General features: G+C 53.5%; 1 protein-coding gene across 2 annotated transcripts in view; it reads right to left on the bottom strand.

Moving 5' to 3' along the window:
* ADCY1 (adenylate cyclase 1) overlaps positions 1 to 18,605 on the bottom strand; it is a gene marked incomplete at both ends in the record, with an annotated part of 118,954 nt that overhangs the window by 73,072 nt on the left and 27,277 nt on the right. For both annotated transcript variants that reach the window (XM_079711780.1, XM_079711779.1), the window contains 2 exons: positions 3,442 to 3,553; positions 7,336 to 7,454. In XM_079711780.1, the coding sequence (XP_079567906.1) occupies positions 3,442 to 3,553; positions 7,336 to 7,454 (231 nt within the window). The remainder of the gene's footprint in view (positions 1 to 3,441; positions 3,554 to 7,335; positions 7,455 to 18,605) is intronic.

Genomic DNA, 18,605 nt, shown 5'->3' with positions numbered 1-18,605 from the left:
TGTTCTCTGGAGGGTGTGCACTTCCCTTGATAAAAGTATCTAATCCAACATCTCAGACACTAGTAAGTGTCCTGGTGAAAGAGCCTAGTAGTGAATAAAAGAGAAAATCTCTTGCGTACCAACAAACTGGACAACCTAAAAGAAATGGATAAATTCCTAGAAATATACAATCTACCAAGATTCAATCATGAAAAAATATAAAATCTGAACAGACTGCATCAGTAATCAAAAACTCCCAATACAGGAAAGCCCTGGACCAGATGATTTCACCAGCTAATTCTACCAAACGTTCAAAGAAGAATTAATACCAATCCTTCTCAAACTCTCAAAAAAACAGAAGAGGAAGGAGCACCTCCAAATTCATTTTACAAGGCCAGCATTATCCTGCAAGGCTGGCACAAAAGAAGAAAATTATCCAATATCCCTGATGGATATAGATGCAAAAATGCTCAACAAAATATCAGCAAATCAAATTTAACAATACATTAAAAGGATCACACAGCGCGGTCAAGTGGGATTTATTCCAGGGATGCAAGGATGGTTCAACATACACAAATCAATCAATGTGATACAAATACATTAACAAAATAAAGAATAAAAATCATATAGTAATCTCAATAGATGCAAAAAAGGTACTTGATAAAACTCAACATCCTTTCATGATAAAAAGTCTAACAAAGTGGGTATAGACGGAACATACCTCAACATAATAAAGGCCATGTATGACAAGCCCACAGCTAACATCATACTCACTGGTGAAAAGCTGAAAGCTTTTCCTCTAAGATCAGGAACAAGACAAGGATGCCCACTCTCACCACTTTTATTCAACATAGTGTTGAAGTCCTAGCCAGAACAGTTAGACAAGAAAAAGAAATAAAAGGCATCCAAATTGGAAAAGAAGTAAAACTGTCTCTATTTGCAAATGTCATAATATTATATACAGAAAACTCTAAAGACTGTATCAAAAAAACTGTTAGAACTAATAAATGATTTCGGTGAAGTTGCAGGATACAAAATCAATATACAGACATCTGTCACATTGCTATATACTAATAACGAACTAGTAGAAAGTAAAATTAAGAAAATAATCCCATTTACAACTCCATCAAAAAGAATGACATACCTAGGGATAAATTTAACAACAAAAAAAGGCAAATTGTAACAATTTGAGGAAACACATGGAACACTGAAACATTCTGAGGGAAAGTGTGATGCCCCAGAAGGCCCAGTGGACACCCTGCCACATGCACCCTGGGTGCGGTGCCGACAGAAAGGGGCAGTGGATGTCACAGCTGGGACATGGGCCCGAGAGGTGCCCCCAGGGCCAGGGTGAGGGCACAGGCCTGGAACTCGAGGTGACACTCACACCTGCAGCTGATTTAAAACCGAAGAAACTGGCAAAGCGACAGATGGAGTTTGTATTCTAGGAAGGAAGAGCACAGGACAGGGAGCCCCCAGATCACACATTTCATCCTGAGAACGAAGACCTGGGTGTTCCCGGGCACCATCTCCGCCCGCACTCTCCCACCCAGGGAGGCCCATCTCTCCAGCCCCTGGACGGGGTGGGCCCTGCGTCTGCTCCAGTAGAACACAGCACAGGTGGGGCCGGCCAGCAGACTGCCCACCTCTGGGAACGCTACACCCACAAAAGAAGAAAGTAATCACTGGGCTGCATAAAAACTAAAATCTCTGCCCTTTATACAACACTGTCAGCAAATGAATAAACAGGCCAAAGTGGGGAAGAAAATATTTGCAAATCAGGTATCTGACAAAGCACCAGTGGAAAATCCATAAAGACTTCCTGGGCCTTCCTGGGCGGCTGGGAAGCAGGTTATGTCCTGAGAGACCTGGGGCGGGGGGGTCTTCCAGGGACAGCAGAGGGGCAGGCGGCACTGCTCACCACGAATCACTGACCAAACTTGGCCCTGATCCTTCGGGGACCACGATGCTGACCTCAAGCTGCTGGGAAGACAGAATCGGACGAGGAGGCAAAGAGCACAGGCCCTCCCGTCAGCAGCAGATGCTCAGAAAAGAGGCCCTGGTGGGCCGAGCGGGACCCTGGTCCAGAAGCTTCCTGGTGAGGGGGGAGGACGCAGCAGGCCTGAGAAAGCTCCCAAGCAGCACTGTAAGAGCCCCCGGCCGCCAGTCACCCACTGCACCGGACAAAACACGCATCCTGACCCAAAGGCAAAAGGTGCTGGAGGCCCTACAGCCAGCCCCATGCACGGGCACAGGCCACGCTCATGCCCTCCCCGCCTCTTCTATGCTCCCCTGAAACCACAGGCAGCCCTGTCCGCAGGAGGACGCCCGGGAGGCCTTCTCCCAGGAAGGCGAGGTGGCACGTGTTTGCACAGACCACAGCCTCGCTCCCGGGAGCAAGTCCAGTGGCCGCGCAGACAAAGGCTGCCAGGGCCTCGAGGACAGGCAGCTCCATGCCCAGCAAAACGACATTACAGGCAGTGTGACCTCTGCTCGCATTTCCTGCAAGGCAAGAGCAAAGGCCGGGACCTGGTGTTCTGTGTCCTGCCCAGAGGCCGGCCCGAGTCTGCGGCCCACGCGGTACCCTCCACCCAGCCCCCTACACACATCCAGCATCCCTCAGGACTCCTGGCCACTGCAGAAGCCAGGCCCAGCCAGGGGTCCTCTCTTCACCCTGTTCATTGAGGGGACATTCACTCTTCCTTCCAAGAGCTTTAACTGTCAGCAAATGAACAAACAGGCCAAACAGAATCTGCCGACCCCTCCCTCCCTCCCTCCGTCCGTCTCATAACCACCCACTCAGGGGCCTCTGTGTTCACCTCGAGCGAGGCTGAAGGAGAAGGTGAACTTGTCCGTGTCCTTGTGTCTCCCGCCATGTCCTGGCAGGGCAGGGAAGGTGGGTGTCAGGGTCCCAGGCCTGCATGCTGCAAGCGAGGCTGTTAGCCTTGGCTTGACCTCTGCAGGCCATAGATGTGACCTGTTCCAGGAAGAGTTCAAAACCCTGGCGCTCAGCCCGCAGCGAGCAAGGGGGCCGGGCATCCTGAGACGTCACCAACTGACCCCCAGCAGGCAAGTTTCAAGGACAGGCAGCGGGCCCGGAAAAGGGCAGCACAGGCCTGCTCCAAGGAGCCCTCCGCCAAGGCCAGCCCAAGAGACATCTGCCTCAGGACAGAAGGTGGAGGGCGGCCTGTGCGCAAGACCACACAACTCAGCCGGCGCCGCGTGCTGCCGGGGCCCCTCACTGGAGGCGCTGTCTGTGCTGGTGCAGCGTCGTCCTGTCTGCAAAGGCAGCGCTCAGGTCCCAGGGAAGGAACCAGCGAACAGTGAGGCTGAAACAACAGGTGAACCCCGCGTCCCAACCAGCCTAGGTCACATCTCCAACACGGGGATCCACCTGGCACATCGTCACCCCAGGAGCAACTCAAGTTAAACTCTCCGGACGAAGGGAGAGGCTGCGCTTACCGTGGCCAGTTCGTCAAACTTGCCGAAGAGCTCATTGAGGAGTTTCACCAGCTCCTGGGCCGTGCACTGCGATGCCAAGCCCGTGAAGCCCACGATGTCTGCGAAGAGGATGCTGCAAGACAAAGGGGTGCCAGCTGCCCTCCTCCGCCGACAGACGGACAGGCTCCTGCCGCTCAGACGGACGTTACCTTCGCATGTCACCTGAAACTAGAGCCCCCTGCTGATTCCTCAAGCAGCGGAAAAGGAAGGCTCTGCTGTTCTCATTTCACAGGTGAGAAGACTGAGGCTGGGAGAAGCCAGGGAAACTCTTTGGTCATAGAGGGAGGAAATGCTGGAGCCACTCAGGGCTCCTCCCAGGACACAGGGGAGCAGCAGTGACCACCGCATGCTGTCTATATACTCGGTGTCCCCCAGACACAGGGGAATAGCTCAACGTCCACTAGGCCTGTCCCTTTTCCCAGGGTGGCCCTGTGACGGGGCCGTGGCTGGTGGCAGGTAAGCAGAAGTGACGTGCTCTTAAGGAATGAGCAGCCCTCCTCCACACCTCGTACAGGTGATGCAGGCGACTGAGGCCCAGGCCCCGTCAGAGCCTCATGGGAGTCCTGTGCTGCGCGCAGGGTCACCCCTCAGTCGGCTATGGGTGGGTGGGGGGGCAACCTCTCTTATATGCTGGGCGTCCGTTTACTACAGTACCTGGGTCAGTCTAAACTACTCAGTGTCCACCCATAGCACACAGCCAGCGTCCTGGATGCTGGAAAGACTTTAAAAGGCTTAAGTAATGAGGACCAAGGCAGGACAGAGAACTTGTGGGACAGCGGAGAACCTCCCCGAGCCGTACGTTTGGGAGAGGCTGGGGTTCCCGACGAGTCCCCCAAGCACCCTGACCCTCCCACATGTGAGGGACGAGGGAGATGGGGTCAGGGGCCTATCTCAGGACAAGGTGTTCCACGGAACCCACTTGGGAGAGGCCATGGGGCCTGATCACGGAGCTGCCGGACCAGAGCCAGGTGCCACTTCTGGACCTCTCGCCCCAGGGGAAAGAGAGCCTCCCGCTCTTGAAGATACTGCATGGCCAACTTTTGTCACCTGCAGCCAAAAGCACCCTCAGCTGTGAGACTTGGGAAATCACACACTTGGTACACTGGAGGGGTTTGCGAGACTTAAACATGCATCTCCAGTTTACATGAAGAAAGTGATGTGGAATTGAAGTCGTTTGTTCTTTTTACACAATTGTGTTCATATCTTAAAATTCCTGATGCCAGATCTTAACTCAGTTCTGCATTTTCAATACTACCTCGTGCCAGAGAGTAGCGACCCACATCACAGGCAGGGACCAGGAACCCACATCTCAGAGAGGCTTCTCCCTGATGAGGCCCTTGCTCCACCACGTCAACCATGCCCTGCCCCAGCTTGGAAAGATGCTGCGTTCACCCCATGACAAGCCTAACGTCCACAGTTGTAATCCTCTACCTGCAGGGCAGCTTTCCCCACTGAGCCTGTGAGGGACTGAAGGATGCAGGCCCAGTCTATACACCCCACAGCACCGAGCACAGAGCAAGGGGGATATACACGTGTGTTACGAATGAATGAATGAGTAAAAACTGGGTGTCTAGGTTATAGAAGTGTCACTGATACTGAGAAGCTAAGCAAAGGGATTGCAAGAGTGGGCGGAGATAGACAACACCGATTTTTTTCCCCTCTGTTTTGGTATAAAATTCAGGCTTATTTACGTCTCTGAGGAGCCACTGTGTTTTCTTCCTCCTCTATAACTAGCCACACATTCACAGGCCTTCCTCCATCCACTGGCTTCTCAGCCTCGGCCCATTCACTTCGTTCCTCAAAAACCGACTGAGCATTGCTCACCCCCATGCTAGGAAAGCCCCCAGGGCTTGCCCTGCCTGTCCTCCTCCACGACCTGTGGGAAACGTCACCCCCGAAGCACCCAACATCCCCCATGCACACAGGCAAACATGCGTGGAGGATCTCTTACACCCCGGGTCCCTGTCCTCAGGAGCTCAGCATCCGGGGGAGAAAGCTCACAAGTGGGAAGGACAGAGCACAGGGAAGCAACGATATGGGAAGCCTGGAATTCTGCAGGAAGGCACAGCACCCACTTCGCGGATGCAGCCAGGCTGGAGCAGTCCTCCCCAGGGACTATCCAGACAAACAAGGAAGGAAGGAAGGAAGGAGGGAGGTGAGAAGGAAGGAAGAAAAGAAGAGGGGATTGATTCAGAAGCACAAATAGCATGTGGAAACTAGGATGAGTGAGAAGCCATATAATGACTTATCAAAAGCTGAGAGAGGCAGACTGGCTGGAACTTGAGTACAAGCCGTAAGCAGTGGAGCACAAGTCTCCAGGATGAGAGGGGGTCCTTCAAACCACCATCTCCTGCCTGAGTGACACTTATGTAAAGTATCGATATGATTCCCAGACAGGCAACACTGTTATCTATTCTAGGTACTTTAAAAGGGAAAGCATGATTTAATACAATTAATTGCTTTTTAACAGAATCTTTAAAAACAAACAAGCAAACCTCAGAGTGTCCAGGGAAAGTTGATTCACTCCAAGGGCTCAGTTTCCTCACCTGTAAAATGGGAATAACAATCCCTACCTCCTGGAGCTGCCATGAGATGAACAGAGTGAGGAGAACGCCTACCCCAGAGCCTGCCACCAACTAGAACAATGCTCAGTTATTAACCTGATGCAGGCAAATTCCCAGTCCAATGGCCACTGCCCAAACCTGGCTTAGGAACAGAGTTCCCAGCCTTTCTAGCCAACACAGGAAATAGAAGGTGAAGAAATGAGAAAATGGGAAAGGGCAGCTGTGAAATGCATCACCTGAGAAGCCAACACACACCCCTTGTGGGAGCTGCTTCCCTGCTGGGCAAGTGCTCCCCTGGGCTCCTTACCCACACCTGCTCCCTCCTTCCCTTAAACTAGGGCCCTCTGCCCACCTCTGCCATCACCTCCACCTCCTTCATCACCCCCACTTCCATCCCCTCCCACCTCCATCCCCCCCACCTCCATCCCCCCACCTCCATCCCCCCCACCTCCATCCCCACCTCCATCACCCCCACCTCCATCACCCCCACCTCCATCCCCCCCACCTCCATCCCCCCCACCTCCATCCCCCCCACCTCCATCCCGTCCCACCTCCATCCCCCCACCTCCATCCCCCCACCTCCATCCCCACCTCCATCCCCCCCACCTCCATCCCCCCCACCTCCATCCCCACCTCCATCCCCCCCACCTCCATCCCCCCACCTCCATCACCCCCACCTTCATCACCCCCACCTTCATCACCCCCACTTCCATCCCCCCACCTCCATCCCCACCTCCATCCCCCCCACCTCCATCCCCCCACCTCCATCACCCCCACCTTCATCACCCCCACCTCCATCCCCCCACCTCCATCCCCCCCACCTCCATCCCCCCACCTCCATCCCCACCTCCATCACCCCCACCTCCATCACCCCCACCTCCATCCCCCAACCTCCATCACCCCCACCTCCATCCCCCCACCTCCATCCCCCACCTCCATGCCCCCCACCTCCATCCCCCCACCTCCATCCCCCCACCTCCATCCCCCCACCTCCATCCCCCACCTCCATGCCCCCCACCTCCATCCCCTCCCACCTCCATCCCCCCCACCTCCATCACCCCCACCTCCATCCCCCCACCTCCATCCCGTCCCACCTCCATCCCCTCCCACCTCCATCCCCCCCACCTCCATCACCCCCACCTCCATCCCCCCACCTCCATCCCGTCCCACCTCCATCCCCCCACCTCCATGCCCCCCACCTCCATCCCCCCCACCTCCATCACCCCCACCTCCATCCCCCCCACCTCTGCTCCCTAGGCCCATCGCAGGGCCAGGCCAGGGCCAGCCCTACCTCACGTTGTCATGCCGCTGGATGTAGATCTTGTGGAAAATCCTCTCAGGGGGCTTCAGGAAGTCCTCCTTCATCTCCATGGCGACGTTCCGGGGCAGGAGACTCATGAGCAGCCGCTCCTGGACAGGAGAGACAGGCCCATGTGACACGGCAGCTCCACCCCCATGATTCCTTGACACGCCCACCCCAGTGACCTTGGTGCCAAGAAGCTGCCCTCCACGAGGGGCCTCGGACCCTCCTCACACGTGACCGGCACGTGGTCCAGTCCCACGGACCCTCCCAGCCCCAGAGTCTCAGTGGGTCGTGAGCAGGCCTGGACTGTCACTGCACAGGTAACCCGCTCCCAGAGCACTGGGCAGGCACCAGCATCGCCTCCAGAACACCCGGCCCGCCCGTGCGCCCCAGCTTCAGTGAGCAGCGGGTCACAGGGAGGGAGTGTCGCTGCCGTAGAGCAGACCTGTCCAACGCGGCCCCAACAGGGACCTCGAGGTGGGCTATGAAAGCACCTGTGCCCCAACAGACAGGGGCCCATGTTCACACAGAGATGAGTGGCTTTGGACACAGTGTGGCATTTCCTCCCAGTCTTGTCTTCTGATTTCCCCCTGATCTGCGGGAGACAGACATTTTCCTCCCCACCCCTTCCACCATCCCCACCAGAGGATGGAGCAAACGCCTGGGCTTATCCACAGGAAGCCGTGCCACCCTGGGGACGCTGTCGCCCTTTCGGGACCTCGGTTTCCTCCTCTGGCCTCCACCCCTCCTCCTCTTGGTGGATCCGCCCCCGGCCTCAGACCCACTGGCCACACTGTATCTGAGAAACCGTGTTCTAGACGCTTGGAGCGAGGCCACCCTCCTCCCTCCATCCCTTTCACAGCCCCTCCCTCCCACTCTGCTTCAGAAAGAAAACAAAAGAACAGAATTAAGATCCTGCTTGGAATCAGGTAGGACATCCTACTTACAAGGGTGAACATGGGGCAGGGAGGGGGCACAAGAAGCCCCTCCCTCCCTCCAGCAGCCCCCAGGCTGGGCCCACAGCCCCTCGGCCTCGGCCTGTCCGATCAGTGGAGGAGGCTCCGACGGGGCCACATGGATGCCTGGCATCTCCCACCCGGAACAGGGTCTGGGTGCAGCCACCAGGCCCTGAGACCCTCCTAGACCGCAGGTCCACCCTGCAGTGTGAGGCCACATCCCTGACCGGGAGCAGACGCTCCTCTGTGTGACATCCTCTGAAGGACAATCAGAGCAGCGGTAGGGACAACAGCCACAGACCCTAAAAGCCCAGCCCACCTCCCAGGCTGGGGTGTGGCTGTCAGGGCTTCACCGCCTTGGCTCCAGGTGACAAATTTATTTTAAGATGGGAGAATGTATTTGATGCACTGGAAGAGTCTCCCCAGGTGACGCATCCCCACATACACTTCTGAGGAAGGAGGCCAGGCCCAGGCCCGCCAGATGCCAGGTGGAGCGGAGCGTGTTTGCCCAGGCAAACCAGGTTGTGGCCGGGGCCCTGGGTCCTGAGCGAGGCCCGTGTCTATGCTGGGGGCCCCACCCACTGTGGTCCCCACGCGGCTCCAGGCCGGACAGACCTCCACACTCAGGAGGGACATCGCAAGAGCACAGCTGTCCATGGCCACACAGGGAGAGGACCCTCTGAGACAGAAGTGCCAGTCCAAGCGTGTGTTCGGGGACAGCCTCAGGGACAGAAAGCCCCACTGCCCAGGGCACGGGAGCTGGTGTGTGACCTGAGCCTGCATGGGAGGACGTCGGCCATTCCTTAGCAGAGGGGCCTCTGGGGACAAGCCCGAGCACGGCCCATGGAGAAAAGCCTCTGCAGGTGGCTGGCTGCCCTGAGATGGAGCGAACTCGGCAGGGGGCTCACTCGGGCCACCATCAAAGGACCACCTGGAAGCTTCCAGAGACTGTCACCGCCCTGAGATGCAAGGTGGGAAAACAAAAGCAGCTGGACGACAGGGCAGGCCACCCAGGAAGGGCCCTGGGAACACACAGGGCAGCTGTGCCCTCTCCCGCAGTCCCAGTATCATGGACGTCTACAACCCTGGGCCCCTGCGTCCCAGAGCCCTGCACAGAGGTGTCGGGGAAAAGGTGAGTCCCAGGGCCTGCAAGACACCTGCCTGGCCTCACATCCCGGCTCTGCATCTCGGAGCGGTTAGTCAAGCTCTGTCACAATCCCATCCCATCTGTCAGGGTGAAAATGACACCAACTTCCTCAGCAGGGTGTTCTAAGGGGACGAACATCTCAGGCCCTGGCTGACCCTCAGGGGTCCCTACTCGGTACCACGCCTCTCAGCACCTCCGGTGACAGCTCTTCACGGCTTCGCTCTCTTGTGTCTTGCATCTTTGAAATCTGTCACCTGCACCTGGGAAACCAGTCAGGTGTTGCCCAAGCCAAATCAAACAAGCGAAACTGTGCTTCCCCGGCGCCCGTCTCACTCCTTCCTGCACCGTCGGTGATCTGCAGATGCCCCGTCTCACAGCCTCGGAACCGACCGCTCTCCCTGAGCGAGCCACAGCCTCCCCTCGGGGGCCCCTGCTGAAGGGAGCCCGCCCCACTCTTGGTCTCTCCATCACCTTGGCTGCCCGGCACCATCTAGAGTTAGAAGAGGGAAACTGAGGCAGCCACCAGGAGGGAAGGAAGGACTGAAAAGGCAGAGGGACACTGACCAGCCCCAGACTCAAGAGGTGATGAGGAGGCAGGTGCCAACCCCAGAGGACAGAGGAGAAGGCTGCTGGTGGCCCAGGTGTGCACACCCAGTGCAGCGAGGGGTGCCGGACAGATGGGACCCAGATCCCCAGATCCCTTCTCCACCACCAGCACCACAATCTAGCCCCTTATTCTCACTGGGGGACTTGGAGACCTGGAATGAAGACTGCACTGCCCAGCTTCCTGTGCAGCTAGATGTGGCCAAGGAGTTTGAAGGGTCATGTGGAAGCTTCTGGGATATTCCCTAAAGAGAGCTTGTTCTTCTTCCCTCTTCTCCACTGCTGCTGGGGATACAGTCGTGATGGCTGGATCTATACTGACCATCGCTGTTCAGGAGGATGCAGGCCACACACCGGCGATGGCAGACCATTTAACTAGATGGAGACTGGGTTGTGAGGGCTGCGTGGATCAGATCTGCCACATCAGCCAATAAGTGCCTGCCCTGGAATACATATGTAAGAGAAAAGAGTTATCTCACTTGGATAAGCCACTGTCAGATGAAGTTCCTAACTGCAGGTTATGTTTCTGACCAAGGGCTGAGCATTAACTCCATCCACAAGATTAGCGATAGTGCCTAAAGCCAACACACATTAATAATCAAGGCCAGAGAGAAGTATACAGCCTCTCCCACAGGGAGCGAAGCAGCCATGTGAAAAGATCCAGCACCCATCCCTGATTAAAAACAAAAAAAAAACCCTGCAAACAACCTAAGACAAAGTAGCTCACTGACATCATAAAGACAAGACCTGAAATCCACATCCAATTCCAAACACAGCCCTAAAGCCTCAGGCAGCAATGAAACATTCATTACATTAGGAGCAGACAGCTACCTTAATGAGTTCTAACCAGCGAAATAAGATACAAAGCCAGAAATCAAAGGGACAAATTTATGAATATGGACCATATAAAACATCCCAGTGTCCTATGAAGGCTATATAAAAACCTCAGTGTTTTTCTTGATTATCAAAATGGGACTTAAACGTATTATCTTTAATAAACATTAGATATTTATTTATTTATTTATTTTTTTTTTGCGGTACGCGGGCCTCTCACTCTTGTGGCCTCTCCCATCGCAGAGCACAGGCTCCGGACGCGCAGGCTCAGCGGCCATGGCTCACGGGCCCAGCCGCTCCGCGGCACGTGGGATCCTCCCGGACCGGGGTACAAACCCATGTCCCCTGCATCGGCAGGCGGACTCTCAACCACTGTGCCACCAGGGAAGCCCCTAATAAACATTAGATATTTAAACAACAATTGTGAGGACTCTGCTTCCGGAAAGGTGGAGATGTATTTTTCCCTGTTCCCCCCACTAAATACATCAAAAGTCTGGGACATTACATAAAAAACAGTCATCCAAGGCTCTGAAAGGCAGAGAGGAGGTGGCAGAAACCTCAGGACCAGGGATGGCATGGAGATAAGTCCTTGTACTTTCTTTTTGCCTCACATAACCCAGTCTGAGTGCTGGAGGTGTGGGTGGCCCAGAGATGCCGACAGGCATGGCAGTAAGCTCCAACAGAAGTCAGCTCTCTCTAATCAACGGATCAGGATAGGGGCAGCCTTGTGAGGAAACTGCTCTACAATAACGGTCCCACTCCAGGCACACCTCCAAAAAAATCTGCAAACCTCCACCCTCCCCAGGCTGTGAGGAAGCACCAACCCCAGGCTGGGGTGTCAGAGAGGCCATGCAGGGACACCTGCCTTTGGTCTCCCCCATCTGGTAACACACGGCACACCTCCCACACTGTTGCACATAGCCAGTGAAGACCAAGGGCTTTCCTGCTCCTCCTTCCAAGTCAGAAGCCAGAGCTCTCTCCTGCACAGCAGTAAGGAGGTATCCCCACCCCCATGAACCCCAACAGAGGCCCAGTGTGGAGCCTGGACTTACACCCCCACTAGGAAGTACCGGGGTGGTGGTCCCCACTTTCCCCTGCCAAGTGAAGTCACAGAAAACCAGCCAAAAAAAAAAAAGTTCAAAGAAGACAGTCTCATACGTAATACCCCAGTTGTCCAGGTTCCAATCAGAAATCACTCATCATACAAAGAACCAGAACAATCTCAATGAATGAAGATAATCAATAGACACCGACACCAAATGACAGAATAATCAGAATAACTACCAAGATTTTAAAGCAGTCATCCTAAGAATGATTCAATGAACAACTACAAACACGTTTGAAAAAGTGAAAAAACAGAAACTCTCAGCAAAGAAATAGAAGATACAAAAAAAGAATCAAATGGAAATTTTAGAACAGGAAAAAAGTCTGAAATAAAAAGCTCAACAGATGGGAACAGCATCAGAATGGGGAGGACAGGGGAAAGCTCAGTGAACTTGAAGACAAAACAGTAGAAATTAACCAAACTGAAAAACAGAAAAAACAGACTGGAAAAATAATAGAAGAGAAGAAACAACCCAGACGTCCATCAACAGATGAATGGATAAACAGCGTGGTCCATCCACACAGTGGAATACTATTCAGCTATAACAGGACCCATGCTACAACATGGATGCACCCTGAGAACAGTATGCAAAGTGAAAGAAGCCAGACACAAAAGGCCACATACTGTGTGATTCCATTTATTGCCACATGAAATGTCCTGAGCAGGCAAACCCACAGAGACAGAACATAGATTAGTGGTGTCTAGGTCTGGGAAGAGTGGATGGGGAGTGACTACGAATGGGTACAGGTTTCTTTTTGGGGTGATGAAAATATTCAAAAATTAGATTATTGTGATGGTTACACACTCAAAATATCAAAAAAAACCATTTAGTTGTTTTGAACTTTAAATTGAACTTAAAAGTACTGATACATAAACTATAGATCAATAGGCTTTTAAATTAAAAATAAATAACAGCTATAGTGATTTCAAAAGATGCTGTGAATGAGTCAGACCTCTTTAAAAATCCATCCTATATCACTGAAAAGGAAATTTGCTTCCTCTTGATAAATTTCCTCACAATGGGAAATCAAAATTGTCCCATTTACTTTGTTAGGATGACGACTGAATATGTGCTTTGTAAACAGCTGTAATTTTAGAATTACGACTTAATAATGGTATTTGAGGAATATCAGGGCCTTTGGAGCAGTGGCCTCTGCAGTCAGGGCAAGGATGCTAATCTCAAGGGTAGGACCTTGCAAGCCCAGGTTCCCTGGCTGGGCTATGGGGAACAGCAGGAAAGGAGGCCCCCAAGGAGCTAAGGGGTGACCTTCAGAGGCCTCTCACCCCCTTCCCTATGATCACCAGCTCTGACAGGCTCAGACCTAAGGGTTAGACCCCGGTGGGGAGCTGTGATCACCTAAGGCTCCCAGGTGGTCCCTGTCCCCCAGTGGAGCAGCCCTTCCAGCTCTATCTCAACTCTCACCAAGCTGAAGGAAGACAGAGCTGCAGCTTACCAACCTGCCAGCCCTGACTGGAAAATAATACCTGTGCACCTCGCCCCCATTCGCTATATGAATGCCACCTATTGCTCCCCATCTCCCAGCCCCTACCTGGCAAACTCCTACACATCCTTCAAAGCCCCAACCAAATACTCTTGCAATGCACGTCCCACCCCCCCCTGCACATAGCATGCCCCTCGGACACACCCATCCTCCAGTTGGGCCTCCCCACAGGGGCCAACTGCTGCTCTCTGTCTCCCATCCAGTTACAGCACATCTTGCTGAGGCCAGGTTCCCTCCATCCCAGGGTCTCCAGAGCTGTGGGCCAAGCATTCAGATGTGCAGAGTCATGAATGACCACCCTCACAGGAATTCCAGCTGGGCCTCTCCCAACCCACTCAGGCAGCAAGAGGCAAAGGGCCTCGGGGCTGACACCACTCATGAACACAAGACTGGGGAGACAGGAGCTGCTCCCTTGCATGTCAGTTTGACCTGCATAACTGAGATTCTGGAATCCTAGCTCCATCCTCCAGAATCATGAGCAAGGTTATCCTGTACTCAAGAGGAGTTTCTGTCCTATGGATGATCAGCTTGGAAAGGTGTTTTCCTTCGAAGTTTGTAGGACTCAGCTGTCAAACCACTGGGGCCTGGTGATGACTTTTTGGCAAACTTTTCATTACTGAGTCAATCGTCTTAATGATCATAGGATGTTTCAGGCTTTCTTTTTCTTCTAGAATCAGTTTTAGGAACTAACACCATTCTGGGAATTTGTCTGAGTTTTCAAATATTCTGGCAAAAAAAAACCTCTTAGTATTTCCCTCTCATCTATTTTTAACCTGGCTTTATCCCTAGGGCGTGTGCTCTCCCATCCCGAATCATCTTGTATCTCTTTCTTCTTGGTCAGGCTCTCTAAAGTTTTTCTATGTCAAAGAACCAATTTTGGACTCTTTTGTCTGAAACTGAAAGAGTCCTGTTAAAAGACCCCTCACAGCCCTTTGGAATATTTTAATCCAGATATCAATCAACCCAAAACACCTGTGTGAGCCTTTTTTTGTGGCTGAAGAGACACGAGGATGTAAAGGGAGAAAGCGGGCCACAGCCGGTTTGGGGGAGATCCTGGGCTTCGGCCTCTGCTCCCCTTACTCTGCCACCAACGGCGTTGTCACTTGCCTTACTGGCCTTCCCACATCATTTAAATTCTCCGAGCCAGCCCCAGTTCTCGGATTTACAAAACGGAACGAAGTTTTTACATGCTTAACTGCAACACAGGGGCCTGAAATGAGTTTGAAAGATCTAAGAACCCGGAGGAGAGAACACCTTCCGATCAAGCACGCTCCTCTCTTCTGCCACAACCCCGCGGGACACGACAGAGTCGGGCAGCCCTGCGTGGGGGCCGCTGTCTGTTTTGATTTGGTGGGAGGAGGGGTCACTGACAACTCAGGTGGCTTTTTCAAAATATAGCAGAGAACGTTCTAGAAGTAGAGTGCGTCCAATGAAGCAGACAGACCCCCTGCCCGTCCTCTCCAGCCCTTCTGGTTCTGCGGGCTGCCCTGGGGAGGACAGAACGCTTCTAATATTCCCACTTGTGAAAACGCTGGAGGAGGCCTTGCTCTTGGACACTGGTCTGGGGAGACCATGCCCATCCGCGTCTGCAGGGAGCAAGGCAGGAGATAAAGAAACACTCAGATTTTGGAGCCAAAGCAGTTGGACTTTCTTTTAAAATAGCAACGGCAGGGCTATTAGTTCTAAACCATATAGATGGGGAGGAGATGCTCCAGATTTCTGGCGCAATTCTCACTGTCTTCTCAGTGTTGCTGCAACAATCAGTGATTACAGGCACGGAATGCCCACGGGTCCTTCCTGGCTGCAGGCGGGTGAGAGGTAAGAGCTCACAGTGGCATCCTTACCTAAGACAGTCAGAGACTCTTCCCAAGGTTTGAGGTGAAGGGCACCCTAAAATCTACGTAACTGAATCACTTTGCTGTACACCTGAAACTAACACAGTATTGTAAACCAGCTATACTTCAATAAAAAAAAAGAAGCAACCGATCAACCTGGGCGAGAACAACGTTGGCATCAGATTTGTACAGAGTGGGGAAGGGCCTGCGAATCCCGTCTAAGTTACTGCCCGGGATTCTGCAGTGGGAGTCATGCTTCTCAACAGTTTCCATCTGCTGATTCCCGTCCCGGAACAAAAGGGTCCAGCAGCTGGGACAGGCGAGGGTTCTAAGGTTGCATGTCTGCATTTCACAGCAGGTCCCTCCCTCTCCCCTTCCGCAAACCCTGGCCGGCCAGCGGTGGCCACACAAACGCAGGCCTGTCCTGCAGGTGCATCCCAGAGAGAGGACATCTCCGGGGGCTCCGGAGAAACGCCTGCTTCGGGCCATGAAGCACAATATTCTCCTGCCTGCCGAAGCCTCCTCGGCATACCTGGGCAGACGCTCATCCGGGGAGAGAGGAAAGAACAACCTGCCCGACTTCTAGGGCAAGTCCTACCTCCGCACTGACCTCCCCCAACCTGCGTCTGACCAGCTCTCTGTCCTGCTCAGACACATCAGGGGCCCCGCCGCGCGGTCCGGTGCACCACCTTCCACAGAGGGCAAAGCCCTGCCTCCCTCTCACCTTCTCCCATTTCCTTCCAGCTGAGGCCACAACAAACTACACGCCACCCCTCGACCACCAGGCACATTCCCCACCCCGTCTCACCGCTCATGCGCCTCCCTGACTCGGCCTCGCTCGAGGACCCCATTCCCAGCCCCTGCAGTCCAAACCCGGCATCTCCCTGCCTCCCCCCAGAAGCCAGTGGGGCACACCTGCCGCCACACTGTGGTCCTTCTGGAGCTGGACGCCCCCCCACCCCCTCCCAGAACTGGGCCATGTCCCCAGCATCCTCTCCCAAAACAAGGATACATCACCCAGAACCCCCTTCCAGAACCATGGTGCATTCACCAATATCCCCTCACATCACCTAGGGTGCGGCCTTGCTGGGTCAGGGCCTGGAGAAAACCCTGGAAGAGGCTATGGAACTGGATTGCTCTGTTACTTGAGTTGAAGCATGAAAACACAGACAAGCCCATATGGTCAGGGCGACCCTCACCTGAAACTCAGGGGGTGCGGTTTTCACACTGACACAGAGGTGTGAGTTGGGCAGAGCTGCCTGGACACCTGCAGGCTCCCCTGGCCTGGCCAGGCCGCCCCCTGGCAGGCTTTGATGTACCGAGTGCCTACTGGTGCTTGAGAGCCCTGAAGAGGTGGCTGAGCCCCATTTGACCCCGAGTGCTTGCCTTCTGCCCCCACAAAGAGACAGGGCTCCCTGAGCTGAAAACAGTTGTCCCAGCCAGAGGCAGGGAGTAACCTGAGTGCCAGGGACAAGGCCTCCCAGGGAGAGAGTTGTCCTGTGATACGACCCGCGGGTTCCGATCAAAAAAATATAGCAAGTCAGGATACTGCCTCGCCCCGTCTCAGGACCAGCCAAGGGAACTCACGGGGGTGACCCATCCGCACTTCTGTATTTCATATGCTCAGCTTTCCCAGCAACAGATGAAACCACAGAGGAAAATGATTGATACGTCGGAATATGCGAAAGATTGAGGTTTTACACAAAGAAAAGCAGAGCTAGAGGAAGAGACTTGGGGAACACCAGCCTTTCCCTAGTGAGCGGTTCGTTCAAACCCACAGGAAAGTCAGAGCATGAATGGGCAGGGGATCAGAACACGCACTTCACAGAGAAATACAACCGGTAAGCATGCATGGAAAAGTGGCCACCGCACAAGGAACCGGCATCTGAATAAACGGGGGGTACCAAGTTCTAACAGGAAGAAAGGAGGGAAGGAGGGACGGAGGGAGGGAGAAAGTGGGTCACGTGCAACACTGGGGATACACACCAGAACCCTGAACGCTGGGCCCACCCCAGCTTTCCCAGCCATGGGACCGGGCAGGCCTGAGAATCTGCATTTCTGGCAGGCTCCCTCTGACGCCGACCCTGTCGGCCCCAGGACCCCACTCAACCACTGCTACCCAGAGCTGGGTGTAACTAAGTATTACTTATAAGATAAAATGAAGCACAACATGTTTTGGAAAATACCCAGGACACGGAGAGAAACGACACTGTAATATTTGCACTCCTGAGAATGTAACCAAGGATACTTCAAGTCTATATGAATAAAGATGCTTATGATAAAGAAACATTTTTAAAAGCATGGTGTCTAAAAGTCAGATTCGGAGACCTGCATGAAGGCGAGGAAGCAGCAGCTGTCTTAGGTTACCCTTAGGGCACCAGTGGATACACCTGTGGGAAATGTTAAGTCAAAATGCAGAAAAAAAAATTATGTATACACCAAAACAACAACGATGAGGGGAGAGAATGTGCATAAGGACAGAAACTTGAAAATACGGAGCACTCAGCTGGGTTGATGGGACTGGGTGACATTTACTATTTTGCAGATTTCCTGCTTAAGAACATCAGGTCGGCGGTTAGAACTCAGACCCGTCGCTGAGCTTCCGTGGGTCTGGGCTTCCTCAGGTGTGGGACTGAGGAGCTCCTTGCTCTCGGAGCTGCAGAGAAGTGACACATGTACAGCAGCAAAGGCTAGGTTTGCAGCAAGCACGAGTGCTTGCTTGGCCACTGTGTTCCCTGGACGGCAGTGTGCGTGCAGGGAGAGGGATGTGCACATGCGAAACCCGCACATGCAGTCGGCAAGAGTGGCCACACCATGGCCAGCATCCTCACCATCAACAGATGGGACGCACTGGAGGGACAGAGGGCACACCAAGCATTCGAAAATGTTTTAAGGGTAGATGCTAGGTAGTCTATAGGAAAGGCTGCAAGAGTAAGAAAAGAAATGCAAGACAAAACCAGAGAAAGTGGATCCAGAGAAAACCGTAATTTGAAAAGATACATGCACCCCAATGTTCACAGCAGCACTATTTACAATAGCCAAGACATGGACGCAACCTAAGTGCCCCTTGATAGGTGAATGGATAAAGAAGGTGTGGTACAGTTTCAAGATGGCGGAGTAGGACGTCCACTCACTCCCTCTTGCGAGAGCACTGGAATCACAACTAACCGCTGAACAATCATCAACAGGAAGATACTGGAACTCACCAGAAATGATAACCCACATCCAAAGACAAAGGAGAAGCTGCAGTGAGACGGCAGGAGGGACGCAATCACA

Source organism: Hyperoodon ampullatus, assembly GCF_949752795.1.
Source record: "Hyperoodon ampullatus genome assembly, chromosome: 9".
NCBI classification, from domain to species: Eukaryota; Metazoa; Chordata; class Mammalia; order Artiodactyla; family Ziphiidae; genus Hyperoodon; species Hyperoodon ampullatus.
Note: the sequence above shows the minus strand (reverse complement) of the source record. Positions and strands in the feature narration are given on the sequence as shown.